Source organism: Mus pahari, chromosome 10 (assembly GCF_900095145.1).
Source record: "Mus pahari chromosome 10, PAHARI_EIJ_v1.1, whole genome shotgun sequence".
NCBI classification, from domain to species: domain Eukaryota; kingdom Metazoa; phylum Chordata; class Mammalia; order Rodentia; family Muridae; genus Mus; species Mus pahari.
Genome location: NC_034599.1, coordinates 44,517,343 through 44,536,622, shown reverse-complemented (window position 1 = coordinate 44,536,622; position 19,280 = coordinate 44,517,343). Strand labels below are relative to the sequence as shown.

The window sequence follows — 19,280 nt, the reverse complement described above, 5'->3', positions numbered from 1 at the left end:
TATGTGCCCAGATGGTGAAAATGGGCTGCTGCCTTGAATATAACTTGAGATCTGTTTTAGTACCTATGTTACAAATAGCTCATTAGAGTCCTGTCCTTGGAATGCAGTCAAATTGTAGGGAACTTGCCTACCTAAGAGATATATTGCTGGATTTTATGTGTCCCTACTTAGCTGGGGGATGAAATGCCTGCTTCTTGAACTCTGTTGGTAACTAGTACCATGGAGAGCTCAGGTATGCTATAAGTCTGCATTTATAGGTTCTATGTTCACGATATGCTTCTTGTGTACCCCAGCCGCTCTGCTCTGTCACCATCCTACAGCTGGCCACCAGCTCCAAGCCTCAGAAGCTGCCTATTCAGAAGGTGGCACATGATGAATGGAAAAACTTGGATGTAGATTCAGAAGTCACACAGATCTTGGCTCCAATATGTGCTCTTTCAATAACTGTTTAGATTTAGGTGAGCTACCTGTACTCTGAGCCTTGGCTTCCTCTGCCGTGAGCTGAAGACCAATAAGAATTACTCCCCAGGGTTACCTGAGGATTTGATGTGATATCAGGAAGCATGGAGGTGTTTGAGAAGTGGAACTAGCCCGTATAGTCACTTTTGCTAGGTTTTATGGGTAAATTGTTTCTCCCAACAAGTTTCAATGTATCTGTGCCCTGCAGAACTGAGGCATCTCACTCCCTACTCAGAAGTGTACAATGTAAATGTGCTCTCAGCTGAAGCAAAGTAGGGATGCCAGGAGACACTTCTCCTTTAAAATAGCTGAGATTCTAGGATCAGGGATGGTGGGCTCCATTGGTGGGGGGAGGCAGAAAGATGGCATTGTGTCCCTGACCTGAACACTTACCATTCTCCTCCTGTTCACTGGGAAACTCCCATTAGACTTCATGATAACGGTGCAGAGTTTCATGTCCTCGGGGTGGGTACAGTTGCCCTGTGGAGTGAGCCAGCACATGGGTCACACAAGACAGTGGAGAGCAGAGGTGGTGAGGGAATAGAAGTCCAAGACAAGGGAGTCCATGGAGAACTCAGACTCTCATCAGGGGCTCAGCATCTAGAGGAGTCTGAGCCACAGAAGACAGTTGGGCAAGAGGGAAGGCTGGTACACTGATGAGAAGAGGCAGGCAAGGTGAGAGGCAAAAGGAGCTTGTTCTTTGTGGAGAACCTACTCAAGATCATGCTAGGCACATGCTCACATCCTTTCTCACATCAAATCTGCAGGAAAACCCTGCGAACTGCACATGACTCCCACTGAACAGATGAGAAAACCAAGGCTCATAGAAGCTAACCAACATGCCTAAGGACACATGATTTTAAAAATGTGATAGTACCAGGGTTTGAACCTGATGCATCTAACCTGTAAGTTCTTGATATTTCCATACCCTCATACTGCCTTCATTGTAGAATGTTGAGCGAAAGAGAGAGATTATATGATAAAAGAGCAGAGGGAAAAAAGGTGGAGCTGAGGAAGGAAGTGGGGGAAGAGGAGACAGGAGTGTACATGGAGGGAGGAGCCAAGCATAGCAGGTACAAAGAATGGTATAGAGAAGATGGAAGAAGGGGAAAGGAAACATGGAGGCCATAATGAGAAAGGCAGAACTACCTGAGGAGGAAGAGAGAAACTAAGGATCAGATCAAGCAAGAATTGCTTCATACAGCCACAAAGATCTTCGCATGGTGAATCCTACTTATCTCCCACCATGGCCCATCTTCCCATTGTGAAGATTCTGTCACTCCACTGAGGTCTACACCCTCATTTCACCCCAGGAAGCTATTCCAGCCTAGACCTCCACCTTACTGTAATGTTCCAGGCCCAACCCAAGTGTCATATTAGCTCTCTTGATAATATGCTTAGGTAGAGACCCTTGTTGGGGCTGAGGTTGAGACCTTGAGTGGTGTCTTCAGGTTGGCTCTGAAAGCTCGGCTGCTGCGTTTGGTGTTGACCCGCTTCCTGCGCTTGCGGAGAACGATGTAGATTTTGATATAGACCAGCAGGGTGACGATGAAGGGCACGTAGAACGAAACGATGGAGGAGTAGACCACGAAGGCAGGGTTGGCAATGATACACTCATTCTGGTCTAGGGGAATAGAGAAACTCAGATGGGCAATGTGTCATCAGGTCCACCAGGCTATAGCACCACCAGAAGATACTTATCTTCTTGTTGGGAAACAGAAGCAATCGTATAGATTATGTACCAAATGTTGCATGGAAATGGTAGATGCAAATCAATGCTCAGTTAAAAAAAAAATCAAGGTATAAAATTCCCAACTGTGAGCAAGAAGTAAAGCTGGGACCAACTGTTTCCAAGTTTCTCATTCCTCTCCTCTAATTACTTACTCATTAGTTTTGACATTTCTAGGCATATAGGAAAGCCAGGATTCAGAAGATATGAGCCAAGAAAATATATTTTCAAAAAAGAAAGCCATTACTTTAGTTTTTCGTGAGAAGAGGCTCTGCTACTCCATAATTTTGGCAACAGAATAACTTCACCTACTTATTTAACTAACTCACTTGTGTTCTATTGTTTAATGCTCACCTACAGTCCCTTCCAGGTAGACCAGATGTCTGTGGATACCAAGTTCCTTCTGAATTAATTCAGATATAATTATCTTTCTTCATATTTCTGGGAATTCCTGTGGCATCTTTATTCTGAATTATATACTTCCTGGACTGTTATATAGCCTACGCTCTAGAGAAGTACCCATATAGCTCTCGTCTCTCTGCTGAGAAGCAGATCCATACTGCAAGTATTCTATTTGTCTTCTGTTTGAGTTGCTCTTACTATGCCTCCTATAAGAAGGGGCACGAGGTTGGCTCACCTCCTACTTGTTTCTAGCTTTCTTGCTCCAGGCAGAATGGGACCTTGGTTCAACTGATCCACTGGGTTGCAACCTAATCCCCTAACTACCCTTATCAGATGTAAATGAAATAAACTACATGAGCACATGCACACATGTGCAGTTTATAAAGCTGTCTGCATTGTACCAACACATTAAATTAGATTGAAAAAGGGCCAAATCTTCTCTTTAGCCATTTTCCCTTCTCCACATCCAGTCCCAATGTGCCTGGAGGCACTCTTTTTTTCTCCTGCCCAATCTGGAACAACTCTAAGTTGGGTTGGATCTATGTGATGCCTCCAGCCTCCTTAGAATTAGGAATGAGCAACCACCCATATCTGTATAAAAGACTCAGCCATTCATTGTCCTAAACAAACCAGAGAGATGGAGCCATCTGAGCTCCAGGCAATGGCCAGACTTGCCTGTGTTGTTGAGTCCAAAGAGCAGTGGGCAAGAGATGGTGAAGGACAGGACCCAGACAATGGCAATCATGACAGTAACTCGTCGCTTAGAGCTGTAGCGTGTGTTATACAGCATGGGCATGGCCACAGCTGTGTACCTGAAAAGGCAAGGATACTAAGTCTGGGTTGCTGGCCATCAGACCCCTCACTTTACAACATGCACCATAGATGCTCTGTCTGCCTGGCTCTATGAAGCCTGACTAAGACCTTCCCCCTTGTCTCTACATTCAAACACACATTCAAATGCTTAATGAGCAGCAGCTACTCGTACTGCTAGACAATTCACTACTAAACTTCCTCCACTTTGATTGTAGACTTTCTGATGGATCGTTGCACATCTGAAACCATCCTTATTACATTAGACTGTGTAAGGCAGAAGAATTTGTTGACAACTGGTAGTTTTGTCCCTCAGAGCAAGGCTTTAGCCCCATTTTGCAATAATTGAGGTTGGCTCTGATAACAGTAGCATTACTAATCCTCCATCACATTCACACTCATTCCTCATTCAATAATTTCTCATCCTCCAACAGTCCTGCGAGAGGGAAGTGTAGGTCCTCTGGAAGCCTCACAACATGTTATGTGTGTGAGTGAAAGGCTCTAAGAGTACAGCTGAGTAAAGTGGACATGGCTTGGGCCCCCTTGATCAGGTGTCTGGACCCAAATTCCTAATTAAACAGGATAGCTTAAGGGACGGTGAAAATTAACTATGGGAGTCAAATAATTTCTAAATCTTCCCATGGGCACATAAATAGGGAGCAACAGGTTTTGGGCTCCAATCAGAACCAACTCTTTCATATAAGGTATGATCTAGGTAGTCTGTGGAGAGTCTGCACTATCTAGCCAAACACCACATCACACACACACACACACAGACACACACACACACACAAACACACACACAGACACACACACAGACACACACACACGTGCACACACACACTCACACACTCACGCACACTCACACATGCACACACACACACACACACACACACACACACACATGTTCAAGTACACACAGCCAGTCACTACAGAATCTGACGCTGAGAAGAGGTGAGGCACCTGTCGATGCTGATGGCACACAGGTTCAGGATGCTTGCTGTGCACATCATGACATCCAGAGTGACGAAGATGTCACAGTGAATCCTGCTGAATTTCCACTCACCCACCACCTGGAGATAAAACAATGTCATGAGTGGAAAGCACGGCTGTGGAGATTATTTACCCAGGGCTCAATCCTACCAAGAAAACCATGCCCATGAGGTTTGGACACAACCTCAGAGGACAGATCAAGTACTTGTATCAGCCACATTTCTCCTCTCTGTAACAAAACACATGACAAAAATCAATGTGATGACAGGATTATTTTGGCTCGCAGCTGTAGGACACTGTCCAGGATGGTGGAAAGGTTGGAGCTTGAGAGGCATCTGGTCACATTGAGTCACCAGTCAGGAAACAAAGAAAGATGGGTTCATCTTGAGTCTTTTGTTGGTTTGTTTTCTTTGTATTCACCCTATGTCTTCAACAGCATGGAATAGCAAAGCCCACATTTAGAGTGGCTCTTCCCACTTCAGGTAAGCTGAATGTTGCAAAGCTCCTCACAGACATGCCCAGGGGTTTGTCTCCTAGGTAGTTGGGGATCCTGTCAGTTGGATTCCCTATGACCCATTATAGAGATCTTACGGGTCACCAGCTGAGCAACAGTGGGGAGCAAGTAGATCCTTTAAGGACTTGGGGCCAGTACATCTTGCCTCATGTAGAGCTGCTTTTGTGGCAAGAACTTTGTGTTAGGAGAAAGATGACTCACCTCACCTGAGTGCCTCAACTTTTCGCCCTAATTTGTAAAGCAGCTGGGTGAGGATCTTGGCAAGTGTTCTAAAATCCTGTTCTTATCTACTTAACACCTATTCAGCACACAAGACAATTATAGTTGCTATACTTTCTGATGCTGATTTTTGGGAAGAGGGCTGGGAAGGCAATTTACAGATCAAGGGTGATATGACCCCTCCCAGTGCTCGCTAACTCTGCAAGTCTGGAGTACCCCCAACCATATAGGAAATCTTTAGATTCCATTCACAGGATTGAGGTGTGGAAAACACCCACCCATGGACTGAAGCAAGGAAGCATACACTGTGTGCTCTAGCTTAGGAGGGTCCCATACTAACTGTCACATTGTTCCTCACCAACACTGCCCTCTCTTCCCATCTCTGAAACAAAACCAAATATTTCCAAAACCCAACAAGTTCCATGAGAGGCAGTCTCTGCCAACCATGGCCAAAGCAAGTGTTTTCCTGTATACATCTTCCAGGGGTTCATGAGTGTCTGTTCCTGGACTGTGGGAACTGAAGACTATAAAGCACGAACAGGGCTTCCAAGACACAGAATTTATTGTCAAGGCACCCACCACTGGGCAGAGCACCAGGCCCATCTGGTTCACAGCTTAGGAATCCCTCCTGGGACTGGTATCTGGAAGCTGCCTTCATGTCCCTCAGGATCCAGGTCTGAAATACCAAGGATCTCTTCCTCGTCTTCCCTGCACTGCTTCCCTTCCACCTTGGAAAGTAGTTAGGAAGCACAAGGACTCCTTGCCATAAGCCTTCTCAATGTTCCTGCCTGGATGCTGGCGCCCAGTCTCCTGTGGAGCTCTATCCCTGCTGCCTCAAGCAGACTGCATTGTCTAAGCCTTCATCAGTTTTTTCATCCATGGCACTAAAATTCCCCAGGCCCCAGGCCCAGAGGGAGAATAGGATACTGTTCAATCAGTGCTGAGTAAGTAACAGATGACTCAGAAACATCTTTGCACTTCTACAAAAATGCTCCCAATGACTCTCACTACGAAGAATGTGAGACCTGAAAGACCCCAGGAAGGCAGGAGCTCCCTCTCTGACCTCTCTCAGGAATCTCTCCCTTAGCTATCCAAGTGGAAATGGGTGGAGCCAAGAAAGGCTTTCTCCACCTTGACTCTTGAAGCTTTCAGCTACACCTCTGAAACAATGGCAGAAAATGATGAAAAAGACATCTTCTTGAAGGACCAAGGGTCTCAGAGATCCCAGTACAGTTGCTGTAGGGATGTGTCCCTATCTTGCAGTCTAATGAGGACATGGAGGCTGGAGGCTAACAGAACCCGTGTCCATAACCCTGAACAGAACATGTTTCTCTCTGGAAAGAGGGTGCCTTATGGCTGTGCATGAAGAGGGAAAAGAAAGGGAAGAGGAATCATCCCCAAGTCAAGAGATGCTGGGTATCTGTCACTGTTTCTTCTTCAGCAGCCTCGTCATATAATATGAGCCATGGACCATTCTGAGCGATTCTTGTTTAGTGACTCAATGGATTTTTGAACTTATAAGCAGAAAGTCAAGGCACACAAGCTCATTTGTGATCCTATTTCCTCCATCACTGTTCTGTGATAGCTTGAGGCATGGGACCCTTTTTTTTTTTTTTTTTTTTTTTTTTTGAAGGAACCATGAGCTGACCAAGCCTAAAAATCAAGTGATTCTTCAAGGAGAGTTCTGCATATAGCTCAGAGGATGGGCAGAGTCCAGGGCCCTCACAAACAAGAGGGTCATGGAGGAACTGCAATGATGGCCTGTGGTGGTGAGTTTTAGTTGTCAATCTGATGGATCTTAGAGTCACCTGCAAAGAGTCCCACTGAGAACTGGGCAGGCCTGTGTCAGTGTCTGAGAGGATTTTGGTGGTTGCTGTTAGTGGTGGTTTGGTTTGGGTTTTGATTTGTTTTTTAATGGGTTAATTGAGGTAGGAAGACCTACCATGAGTGTGGGTGGCTCTATTTCATGGGCATGGCCCTGGACTGTATAATAGTAGAGAGAGCAAGCTGAGCATTGAGCGCACACACAATTATTTCTATCTGCTTTTGACTATGGACGAGATGTGGCCAGCCGCTTCAAGTTTCTGCCTTCACTTGTCCAAGCAATGATCTGTAATTTGGAATTGTGAGCCAAAATAAACCATTTCTCTCCTAAATTTCTCTCTGTCCGAGTATTTTTTTAATCATAGCAACAGAAACAAAATGACAACAATCCTTAATAACCAATCATTTCCCTCTGTACCCAGGCTTGAGACTGCCTTTTACACTGGACAGGCCACCCCGGGATTCTAGGCAGAGAAAGCAATAGCACCTCACTTGTGCCTCTTAAATTCCCCAGTGCCCCATATCTACATGCTAGACCTGAAGAGTTTCCCCAAGGAGAAGGGACCCAAACTGGGACTTCCCCACAAACAGCTTTTCCCTTTCCTGTGAGGCTTGGGTCAGGACGGACAACTTCTATTCAAAGCCTCTGATTCCTGTCCTAGGAACTAAGCAGAAGAGGGTCAGTTCTCTGAATGTCTCCATCAGTGTCTGCATTGTATCCACCACAGCCTTCAGCAGGAGCTGCCTACGCTCCTGCTTGAGATGACAAGCAGGCTCTGTCTTGGAAGACGACATCATCCTCCCTGGGAAGGGGCTACAGCATGGACTACCCATGGTTGCCTCTACCAAGATGTAGGCACTAGAATACACTGGAAAGGGGTAAAAAGGACAACATAGAATAGCAGCCCTTGTTTCTGAAATGGGGAGAGAGCAACAGGAGTTTAGGCCTTGGAGCCCAGGCATTGTCCCCTCCTTAGGGATTCTCACCATTTAACCCTGCTTCTAGTAATCTTCTGAAATAATTCCAGGGCAAGGCAGAATTCCAGCTTGGACCTAGTTTGCAATGTGAGTAGAGAAGACATACATTTTCTTTGACCCAGCTGGCCCATCATCTGCCAGATGGTGACAGTGCCAGGTCTGTCCCCAGAGCTGCTGTAAGGACCATATAGGAAGATTCTATGTACAGAATACTTACCATGGGCCCTGCACTTAGGAAGCACACTGTGATGCACACAGTTGTGATTATGGTCACTGTCTGTTCCATAAAGAGAGAAACTGAGTCCAGAGGAAAGGGAAAGACCACTTGAGGGAACAGGAAGAAACTGCTAGGGGCTTAAGAATCCAAACTCCAGTCTAAGGTTCTTGAGGAAGGCAGGACCCAAGACCTACCTCCAGGTAGACGACCCAGGGCATAACCAGTGTGGCCACCAGAAGATCGGCCACAGCGAGGCTGACTATCAGGTAGTTGGTGGTGGTCTGCAAAGCCTTCTCTCGGGATACAGCCATGCACACCAGCACATTGCCAAAGACGATGATAAAGATGAGGAGGGTGAGCAGCATGGCATAGTAGTTGTAGTGGGGCCTGTCTGCCTTCCCTTCAGACCCATTGAAGGGCCGGCTCCAGTTCTGCCTCTCCAGATCATCATCGTACCAGGACAGGTTCAGTGGATCCATTGGGGCAGTGGGGCCACTGGGTGGCACGGCTCTGGCCAGGAGAAATGAACACAGGGAGTGAGCAGGAATGTTTTTAAGGCATGCTTCCTCCCAAAGAGGATTCCCTGCAGAAAATGCAAGAACTAGCAGAGTTGAGAATTCCCCAAACTATGTTTTTTTTTTATTCCTGTATCTAATGATCTTATAATGTTGGGGCAAGCTTCTGTTCTAGCAGATGGTTTAATAAATGAAAATGATACATTTTTCAAGCATAATAACATAAATAAGTTTCAAAAGAACTACTCATCCACTCTTTCATTTGCTCAACACACTCGCTTGCATAGTTAGGAGTTCCAGAGTCTTGTGGTAGAAACAGAAATGGGCATTCATTAATTCTTGATGCTTAATATTTATTAATCATTCTACATGTGGCTAAAAAACACAGGCAAACAAAATATACATAGTTTTGTATCTTACATTATAGAAGAAATAATAGCTATTGTGCTCAGCATCACACATTGGTAATTCCAGTTGCTCCAAATGCTGATGCACAGGGAAAGAAAATTCAAGGCTAGCCTGAGCTACAGAGTGAGCTCAAAGTCAGCTTGACAACTTAGTCAAACACTGTCTCAAAACTGGAAAAAAAAACCTAAAAAGAGAGGTTTTGGTATATTTCAGTTGTATAGTATGTTTGCCTAATATATAGAAGGCCCTGTGTCCAATCTCAGGTAATAGAAAAACAATAGCCAATTAATCAAGCAATTAACCTTCTGATAGTAGGGACTAGGAAATGGATTGGGCAGAGAAATACACACCCTAGTTTATGTAATCAAGTAAGACTTTCTGATGAAAGTGACATTTAACTGAAATTGGAGATATGTAGGGGCTAGACACGTAGAGAGCTGGGGATTATGGGAAGGGTCCAGCCAGTAAGCAGCAAGACCTATAATAGAGATTTGATAGAGCAGAATCCTAGAGGGTCTTGGCATGATTTGAATCAAAACAGCTATAAGGTTAGATCACAGGGAGCGAAAGTCAGCATCTACTGAACCCATTTACATCTGCCTCACAGAATGATGAATCTGAGGATAGTACATGGTGAGCACATAGTGACTGGAGAAGCCCACAGCAGGACAGGGACACCTGAAGGAAGCCATTGCAGGGATCTAAGCAAGAAATGATTAGGTTCTACAGAACAGACCCTGTGGCAGGCAGCCCTGAGGTGAAGTAGGAAGAGCCTGTTGAGAAATTAAATGTTGGAAGATGTTTCATCCAAGGAGAACATAGCACAGTCCCAACAGCAAATGATTCTGTTCAGCTAAAAACAGAGGGTGTGGCAATGAAGCTGAGGAAAATGAAACCAGAAGAACCTTCATAGGCCAAAATGACTGGGTCTTGTCAGCTTGGGAACCCATGAAAATCTAGGAGTAAAAGAATGATACCATTCAGGCTGGAGAGATGGCTAAGTGGTTAAGAGCACTGGCTGCTCTTCCAGAGATCCCAAGTTCAATTCTCAGAAACCACATGGTGACTCACAACATCTGTAATGTGATCTGATGCCCCTTCTAGTGTGTCAGTGACAGTGTACTTACATACATTAAATAGATTAGATAGATTAGATAGGTAGGTAGATAGATAGATAGATAGATAGATTTTTTTTTTTAAATAAAGAATGATCTCACTAAATCTGGGTTCTGGAAAGTTCACTGATTGCTTAGGGTGGACAAGAGCCTTGAGCAGAATGAGGTGACTGTAACTCAGGTAAGAGACGTCTGTCACTAGTTGGAAGTAATGGAAGTGGACATAGACCTTAGAAGTCGGTGTCATGGAGCCTGGTGGTTACATAGATGGGGACGGGAGAAGGAAGGAGGCTACAATGGGAAAGAAAGCTCTATGGAAGCTTATGAATTTCCCTAGGGCTCTGGGAGACTCACAGAGAAGACGGAGAAGGGGTGCTCAGGAGCAGACTTGAGAGGCATCAGGCTTGGCTTGGCTTGTGAAAACAATGCACACATGATGAGGTCTCAGTGCTGCTAATACAGGTGTTCCTATTTCACAGGATGCAATGAAATTTATTGGCATTCCAAGGTATTCCACACAAAGCATGGTGACCTCCGGGGGCTCTGCCACCCAGGTGGGCTTGAGAGCAACCAGTCAATGACATTGGCGATGAAAAGGGGAAAGAAGCAGGTGAAGGGCTCCTACTCAGCCCCACCACTTGGGATTCGGTGTGGGGTGACACAGGAATGCAATCCTGTAGCCAGTTTCCCAATTCAAAGGCAGAGAAGCACCAGGTCTTATTGATGCTGTATTCAGCAGAACCAACGGGTCCCTCTTCCCACTTGGAGCACACAGCAGGATACCTGCATGCACATATCGATCAGGCAGCTGGGTTGCTTCTGACATTAATGTATTCAATCAGCATCTATTGAACCAGCCACACTAGAAGCACTAGGCAGTGCACTGGGGTCTGGAGGAACTCTTAACTCCTGTTTTATTTGCTTTCTTTTCTTAGCATTTGGGGATTGAACTAAGGGCTTGCTGCCTGCTAAGCAGCACTTCTGAGCCACCTCTCAGTTTCCTTTCTCTTTGTATTTAGACACAGTCTTTTTTTTTTTTTTTCATTTTTTATTAGATATTTTCTTCATTTACATTTCAAATGCTATCCCGAAAGTCCCCTATACCCTCCCCCTCCCTGCTCCCCAACCCACCCATTCCCACTTCCTGTCCCTGGCATTCCCCTGTACTGGGGCATATGATTTTCCCAAGACCAAGTGCCTCTCCTCCCATTGATGGCTGACTAGGCCATTCTCTGCTACATATGCAACTAGAGACACAGTTCTGTGGGGTACTGGTTTGTTGATCCTCCTATAGGGTTGCCGACCCCTTTAGCTCCTTGGGTACTTCCTCTAGCTCCTTCTTTAGGGGCTCTGTGTTCCATCCAATAGATGACTGTGAACATCCACTTCTGTATTTGTCAGGCACTGGCATAGCCTCACAAGAGATAGCTCTATCAGGGTCCTGTCAGCAAAATCTTGCTGGCATATGTAATAGTGTCTGGGTTTGGTGGTTGTTTGTGGGATGGATCCCTGGGTGGGGCAGTCTCTGGATGGTCCTTTCTTCTGTCTCAGCTCCAAACTTTGTCTCTGTAACTCCTTCCATCTTACTAAGTCACTTAGGCTAGCCTTGAACTCATTCTAATCCAGAAAGGCCTTTGACTAGCATTCATCCCGCCTTAGCTTTCTCAGTCACCAGAACAATAGGACTTTCCTCCTAGGCCTGTCTCTACCCCAGCTCTCTCTGTTCCTCTTCTCATTGCCTTGCTTCTTCTCCTGGTCTGGCCAGTGATATCTACCATGATCCTCAGCTCCCTGTGTCCCCTCCCATGATCCTCAGCTCCCTGTGTCCCCTCCCATGATCCTCAGCTCCCCGTGTCCCCTTCCATGATCCTCAGTTCCCTGTGTCCCCTCCCATGGTCCTCAGCTCCCTGTGCCCCCTCCCATGGTCCTCAGCTCCCTGTGTCCCCTCCCATGGTCCTCAGCTCCCTGTGTCCCCTCCCATGATCCTCAGCTCCCTGTCTTTCCCCTTTTCCCCTCTCTACCACCTGTTCTTACATCAGACCAGAGTCATGGTTCTGCAACACCATAGTGATCTAAGATGATGGAACCATATACTTGTAACAGGCTTGGGAATTTGCCAAATGATCTTAGATGCACTGTCTCAACCTCAAAACAACTGCCTGCAAGCTTTCAATATTATCCCACTTTATAAAGGAGGCAAGCATCTGAGAAACTCTAGTCTGAGCCTACACATGCTTCAAAGAAAGACTGACTCAGAATTCTCCTTTCCTGGAATTAGCCTGGACTGTCTCCCACCCTTCTCAGACCTCCCAATGCTCCACTCCAGGTTCTTTCCTGGAACACTTCCATCTGTGTATTTGCTTTCTCATGGCTGCACCATGTGTGGCTCCTGCTTCATTCTGCGGGAGTCAACACATAAAAAGCACACTGTTTTGTTCTTTTTTGACTTCCTACTCTGTGGTCTGCCGGTAGTAAGTACTAAACACACGTTTTCTGAACTGAATCAAAGGCTCTGCTAATAGACCTGGGAAGAAAACCCTCTGTCCCTGATACATGCTGGCTAGCACAGGCCACTAGATTCACAGATGCCCAGAGGACCTCAGTTCACAAGCACCATAGACATTGCATGTGAGCTCCAGAAATGGGCTGCACTGTGTGCCTCACATCTGCCTTATAGAATCCATATGCTAAAGCCCTAATTCCAGAGTCTCAGAACGTGGTTGGAGAGGGAACCTTTAAATGGGAATTAACTTATATGAAGCCACTAACGTAGGCCGCAGTCCAAGTTGACTGTGTGCCATTGGAAGAGGAACTTTGAACATATAAAGAGCTACCAGGGTTGTGGGGACAGAAGAAAGACCACATGGGGATGCTGCATACAGGGAAAATGTTCCAAGATGAGGTAAAGCTTGTGCCTGGGCCCTGGCTGCAAGACACATATTCAAGATGAGGTTTCAGCTAGACTAGAGGATTCTGCTTTCCCATGTCACCTGCTATAGCCCACTACTGTAAGACTAGCCACATTGTTGAGGCTCTGACAGCGTAGAACATAAACTTTAATGTTGGTTTCTGCAACACCAAGAAAGAGGAAGAATAGCATTAAACTCGAGCACAGATCTAGATGCTTTCAGTTACAGAAAGCACTCTGACTCTATTAGACATTGAAATGGGAGGGAGGCCGTTGCATCCTAGAATGGGTAAAGCAGAGCTCCCCTCTGGTAACTTTCAGAAAACCTGAGAAACCCTGACAGGATCAGGTTCCTGCATTCATCCATCGCCTTCCTATTTCCCTGCAACCTTTGGATTGCGCAGAATGTCCAACCCCTAAAATATCAAGAAACGTGAGAGTACCTGGAGGATCCCCCTCCAACCCATGTCTTTGCCAGAGATTAACCATATGGGGTGGACCATGGAAAGCTGGGAATCCTCCAGGTATCCTGGGCTGGTTTTGACTGCAAAGAAGCCAGATGACATCAGTGTCTGCTCCCAGGCTTGTATGCAGACCATGAGAAACCACACAGCAGCCAGGACCCTGGATTGGCCAAGAAAAAAACAAAAGTTTTGTTCTTTTTTTTTTAATCTGAGAAATCTGTTCAGAGTAAATGACTCTCTGGCCATCAGAATTTTCAAATAAATCATGATCACATGTAAGAACAAAGGATTTGTTGGGGTTTTAAAAAAAACTACAAAAGAATTGCTCACCAACCTCCATTTCCCTGTAGGTGGCTCCTCCCTCCTGCAAAAAAAAAAAAAAAACAAAAACAAAAAAAAAACAAAAAAAACAAAAAACTCCAAAATCTCAATTCTCAGTCTGAGAGCACTTAGTAACCAACACAGGCAGACATGGCCATGGCTAAATCTCAGCCTCACAGACGTAGCCGCTGGACTGTTTCCCCTGAGAAATAGTTGCATGCTCTAACCCTGAGATGCTAGGCTCACTCAAGGAGTGTCTGAGTCAGTCTCCCTAAAGTACCTTAAATCTCCCTGAGCAACCAAAGGGGCTGACAACTGCCACCCACCCACCTCACTAGGAGAAAAGGAACCCCTGAGCTTTCTTCTCAGCTGACCCTGTGGCAGATGGGGTCCTAGGGAGACCTTTTTGGGGGTGGCTTATAAGCCTTGGGGGCTACTGAAGCAACAGAGACAAAAACCATCTGCCCCTCATCTGTTCCCAGTATTCACTGTTTCTACCCTTGCCTAGAAAGGCCAAGGTCAACTAAAAGGTCTCCCAGAACCATCCATTTTGATGCTCAGAGCCTATCCCAATCAAGTTTCCCTCACACTCCCAACCTAGCTCCAGCCTGTGTTAATCGTGGCTCTCTTCAGAAGCTTAGAGCGGATGTCTGGAAGGAGCCAGGGTAGATGGAAATAGCAAGCCAAAAATAATGGAGCTAGGGTATCCAACCTCAGCAGCTTCTGCCATTTGCCCCACAGGCCTCACAAAGCCTACTTCCTGTGTGTTCCTGAACTTGGAAATAAGCCAGCTTTCCCAGGGAGAAGCTGAGAGACAAGTTGGTGTGCTGAACTGAGTCCCCAGGCAGCCTAGATTGCCATCCCACAGAGACCACCCGCCACCACTGAGTCCAAGACTGGGAGCACACTGAGTGTGGGACAGGGAGGGGAGATGAGGGCCGCCCCCCCCCCCACACACACACACTTGCTTCTCCCAGCCACACATCAGACACAGGCAGGCTCCCAGCCTGACAACAGTCAGGGCTCCTCACAAGCAGGTACGGCTGGAAAAGGTTGCTTGGAGAAGCCACAATTGAAGGGTGACTCCCAAATAAGGTGTTTTTTCAGGGAAAGAAGTTGAGAAGGGGAGATCAAGGGTTGCCAAAGGAAAGCCAGTTGGTCCAGGAAGGGGATGGTGCCCTTTCATGGCCGAGTCCTGCCTCTGTGCTTTCTTTCTTTTCCAGGGAGCACAGAGCTGGCAGGTGGTCGGAAGAGCATCTTCAGTGTTTCGTGAACCCAGGCTGCCTGTTTCCCACGTTCTCCTCAGCTTCTCGTGCTCGGCCTCCTGTGAAGTTTGGCACTTGAAGGAATCTAATTGTCTAATTAAAATTTAACAATCCCTTATCAGGCTCGATGGCGGGCGAGACACTGCTGTCTTAAACACATCAATTTTTTTTTCTTCTTCTTCTTTTCTAAGGCTTTAAGCATTTCAATGAAAAAAGGTAAAGGGGGGGGGAGAATTTCTCATTTACATGTCAAAAGCAACTTGGTGGAGTGATTTGCTGGAGATGAGGGAGTAGGTAGGGTGCTCTTCTTCAGGGCTCCTGGCAACACAAGCCAACACCTCCCTTTTCTAGGTGGAGGGCCAGGCTGTGGTTCGGGGATGGCTTTCTCTAGAGCCTACAGACTCTCTCTAGGAAAGGAGTGTGGGACAAGGATAGGGAAGGGAGGAGGCTCTCCCATCAAGTGACTAGTTCTTGACCCGGAAGCAGCTTCAGTCTGGGTGGGTGGGTGGGGTGGGAGTGGACAGATCTCACGCTAAGAGTCCTAAGTGGAGCGTCTTCCAGGGGTTTACTACCAGGTTGCACCCCAAAGGTACCCACCACTGAGATGCCCTAGAACCTAGACTCCAAGAGCCTGGAATGATAGCTGGAGACACTAGCATTATCTGAAGGGCAGGGTTTCTTAAATCCTGGGCTGAGAGTCTAGGGTGTCTGTGGTAAAGACAAAGAAAGATGAGGCAATTTTAGGATTGTGCAGAGCCATGGCAAGGGCTGGTGGTGGGCATGGGGCATGGTGCATGCAGTCATCTCCAGGTTGACCCCCTCCTCACCCCTGAACATCTTTCTCAACACCCAAGCCTAGGTACACTGAGAAACTGGGTCCTTCTCTGGTGTCAGCAAGTCACATCTGAGTGAAGAATTTAGAAGGAAAGAGACTCTGTGGCTTGGACCTTAGAAGTCCCCCAAGGGTATCTCCTGTGTTCTGATCAATGCCTTACTTCCCAGGTTGGCATTACTGGGAGGTGGTGGCAGTGTTAGGAGGCGGAGCATGTGGGAGGTCTCCAAGCATTGGGTGAGCCCTCAGAAACTCTGACCCTTCCTTGTCCTCTCTCTGCCTCCCAGCTGCTGTGTGGAGAGCACATCTTCCTCCACCACAGGTTTCTGACATGATGTGCCACCTCCACACAGGAGCCCAGAAAACAGAACCAAAGGCTCTCATTTTCCTCTCTCTCTCTCTCTCTCTCTCTCTCTCTCTCTCTCTCTCTCTCTCTCTCTCTTTCCACCTACAGCCATAGGAAGTTGGTGTTACTCTTGGGCTCCAAACCAGCCCCCTCCACCGCCTCAGCATCACTTTGGGGTAATGGGTCTATACTATTTAGACACCTAGTCTAGCAGAGGCCTTCCCTCCCGTGACCTGGCCCACCATTTGCGGGTGACTGAGATTTCTGTAGAGGAAGTAGAAGAGACTGCACGCTGACAGCATATGGTTATGTCCCCCAACTTCTGACGCCACCCCCATCCCCCACTTCTGGCATAGGGTCATTCGACCTCACGCCTCAGAGCACAACACCAAAGCCCATTCCTTGCTGCTAAGGCCTCTTTTAAAAGTGTGGGGAGGCCAAGAAGAATCTCGAGCCTTCTCACCTTCTGGTTGTGCCTGCCCTGCCTTCCTGGAGCCAGATGTTCAGCATCATCTCAAGGACCTATCACATTCCAAGTCCAGCTGCCCCTACCCCTGGGACTATCTTCCCAGCCTTTCTCCAGGGAAGGTAGCCTAATGTCTTCATCACAGCACATTGCTTCCAACAGCTGCAGACGCAAGGAGGTCCTTATTCGCCTAATGGTTTGGTATCCATGCATCTTATCAAATGTAAGCAACTTGCTATAAGGATGGATCCTACCTTTTCTTCTCTGGGTGCTTACCTCTCCACACAGAGTCTGGCAACAATAGGTGGTTCATAAATGAGGAGACATCTGTGGAGTTAGTAGCTCATGCAAGGGTAAGGCCAGTAGGCACTGGGCTCTGGGACTTAACCACCTTATAACAGTTATGCCCCCTGGATCCTCCTCCTTGGGGACTACACTCCTGAGGACTTGCCTGGCTTTCAGGGCCCCAATGACAGAGGTCTACCTGTCAGAGTCCTTCTGGGGTATCCCTGAAGTATACACTGTAGCACCCAAAGTTAGAGTATTAGGAATGGAATGTGCAGGTAGGAAGTAGGTAGAGCTGAATCCCAGATTACTTGCATCCTGTAGAAAAGGAGCCCATAGCTGGATTCTGGGTTACTGAAGGCCAGAGTACCCAGGGTCTCCTAGCCTCTTCATTAGTGCCCCACTGAAGAAGTAAAGCTGTCCCCAGAGCTATCACCTCAGAATGGTGCCAAGTAGGATGCTAAAGCATTACTGAGATGAACTGAGAGCCAGCTTATCTGTGGAACATAGAGAGGAGTTTGGAGTCAGCACACACAGCTCCTTGCTCAGTCACAGAGGGACCCCTGACTGAGAATCTTCTGGAAGAGAAGGGAGCTGAATGTGTCTGACTATAAGGGCCATTTCTGTCCCCCAGCTGTAAGTGGCTGGCATGTCATCTCTGGGACTTTCATCCCAGGCATACGTCCCTGTTTGTATTCTTCTCAAGGTGACCAGGTGTCACAGGGACATCCAGGTGACCCTGGCAATGTGGCTGGCCCCCCAGGAGACTCAGGCAGCAGTGGACTGATGTCAGAGCTCTGTCATCTGCCCTGGTTGCAGGCCCGAGGTCTGCATCGGAGTTAGGCAGCATCTGGATTCTCAGTAAAGGGAAGCAGGCATGTGTGGCTCCCAGTCTCATCCCTGTGGATTTTGATGGCTCCGTAAAAAAAAAAAAAAAAAAAAAAGTCTCCGCACAAACTGTCAAAGTGTCACACATTAATTAACTGTTAGCTGAGTGACTCAGTGTGGGGAGGGGCGGGGAGAAAAGCTTCAGTTGGTGCTAAGCGAGGTACCATTCAGCATGCGCCCGCCTTTTGATTAAAAATCTTCACAGTGCGAGGGAAGGGGCAAATCTCCTGGGCAGCTCACGTGTATTGACAGGTGGGATGCATGCGGAGGGGGTGGGGCCCAGATCCCCCTCTTTGAGAAAGGGAACACAGAGAGGAGGGTGAAGCCTCTGGAAACTGCTCTGAGTGAAATCAGAAAGGATCCCACAGACTGGCTGTTCTTTCTGTCTGTCTCTGTCTGTCTGTCTGTCTGTCTGTCTGTCTGTCTGTCTGTCTGTCTCTCTCTCTCTCTCTCTCCCTCCCTTCCTCCCTTCTCCCCTCCCCCTTCCTCTTTTCTCCCTTCCTCCCTCCCTTCTCCCCTCCTCTTCCTTTTTTCTCCCTTCCTCTCTCCCTCCTCCCCTCCCCCTCTCTCCATCTGTCTCCCCCACCACCAAGAAAAGACCTGGGGAGGTGAGTTTGGTTTTTTTCCCAAGGGGGCTGGGCTAGTCACCTGAGCTCACCATGCAGACAGGACCAACCCCCCTCCCCCGAGTCTCGCCTTGGCCAGGCCTCCTTGACCTTTACTTTAATTTCAGGACAGAATTGAGAAAACATGCTCTTGAAAGTCAAGAGGGAAACAAATCCTGAACGTTATTGCTCTAGAAAGAGGGAAAACAGTTTTGGCTATTTGGCAGAAAATTGTTCTGCTTTATGAAAAAGCAGCCCTGTTCTTAAAACACATACACAGAGAGAGAGACTGCATAGCCTGGATCCCTTGGTTTCCGTGGAAAAAAAAAGCAGGATTGCTTGCTACCTTGCTGCTGCTCGGAACATTCAGGAAGCAGTTCTTCCCGACCTCTCATTCCTAGGATGCAGCAAGTGAGGCTGAGGGCCGTTTCTGTCCCAGGAAAAGGAGAAAGAACCTCTCCTGCAGTAGAGTAGATAAGCCAAGCAAGACTGAACTTTATGACTCCCAAATAAATAGCAACTTAGTTTCAAAGAGCAATTGACGGTAAGCTTCACCAAAGGACTACAAGATCCAGAGAGCCGAACACAGCTACAGGGCAAAAAAAAAAAAAAAAAAAAAAAAAAAAAAAAAGAATAACATATGCACTAAATAAAGATAGAATATTAAAAGCAGTAAGGGAAAATCAGCCCGTTACAATGTGTGAACATACTTGGGTT

The 19,280-nt window shown here is 47.0% G+C and overlaps 1 protein-coding gene across 1 annotated transcript in view; it reads right to left on the bottom strand.

Annotated features, from left to right (window-relative positions):
- Positions 1-19,280, bottom strand: part of Drd2 (dopamine receptor D2) — a 66,718-nt gene that overhangs the window by 4,040 nt on the left and 43,398 nt on the right. The window contains exons 2-6 of the mRNA XM_021206954.2: positions 8,340-8,655; positions 4,364-4,473; positions 3,266-3,402; positions 1,893-2,083; positions 853-939 (exon numbers count right to left, since the gene is read on the bottom strand). Coding sequence (XP_021062613.1) covers positions 853-939; positions 1,893-2,083; positions 3,266-3,402; positions 4,364-4,473; positions 8,340-8,624 — 810 coding nt within the window. The 5' untranslated portion in view covers positions 8,625-8,655. The remainder of the gene's footprint in view (positions 1-852; positions 940-1,892; positions 2,084-3,265; positions 3,403-4,363; positions 4,474-8,339; positions 8,656-19,280) is intronic.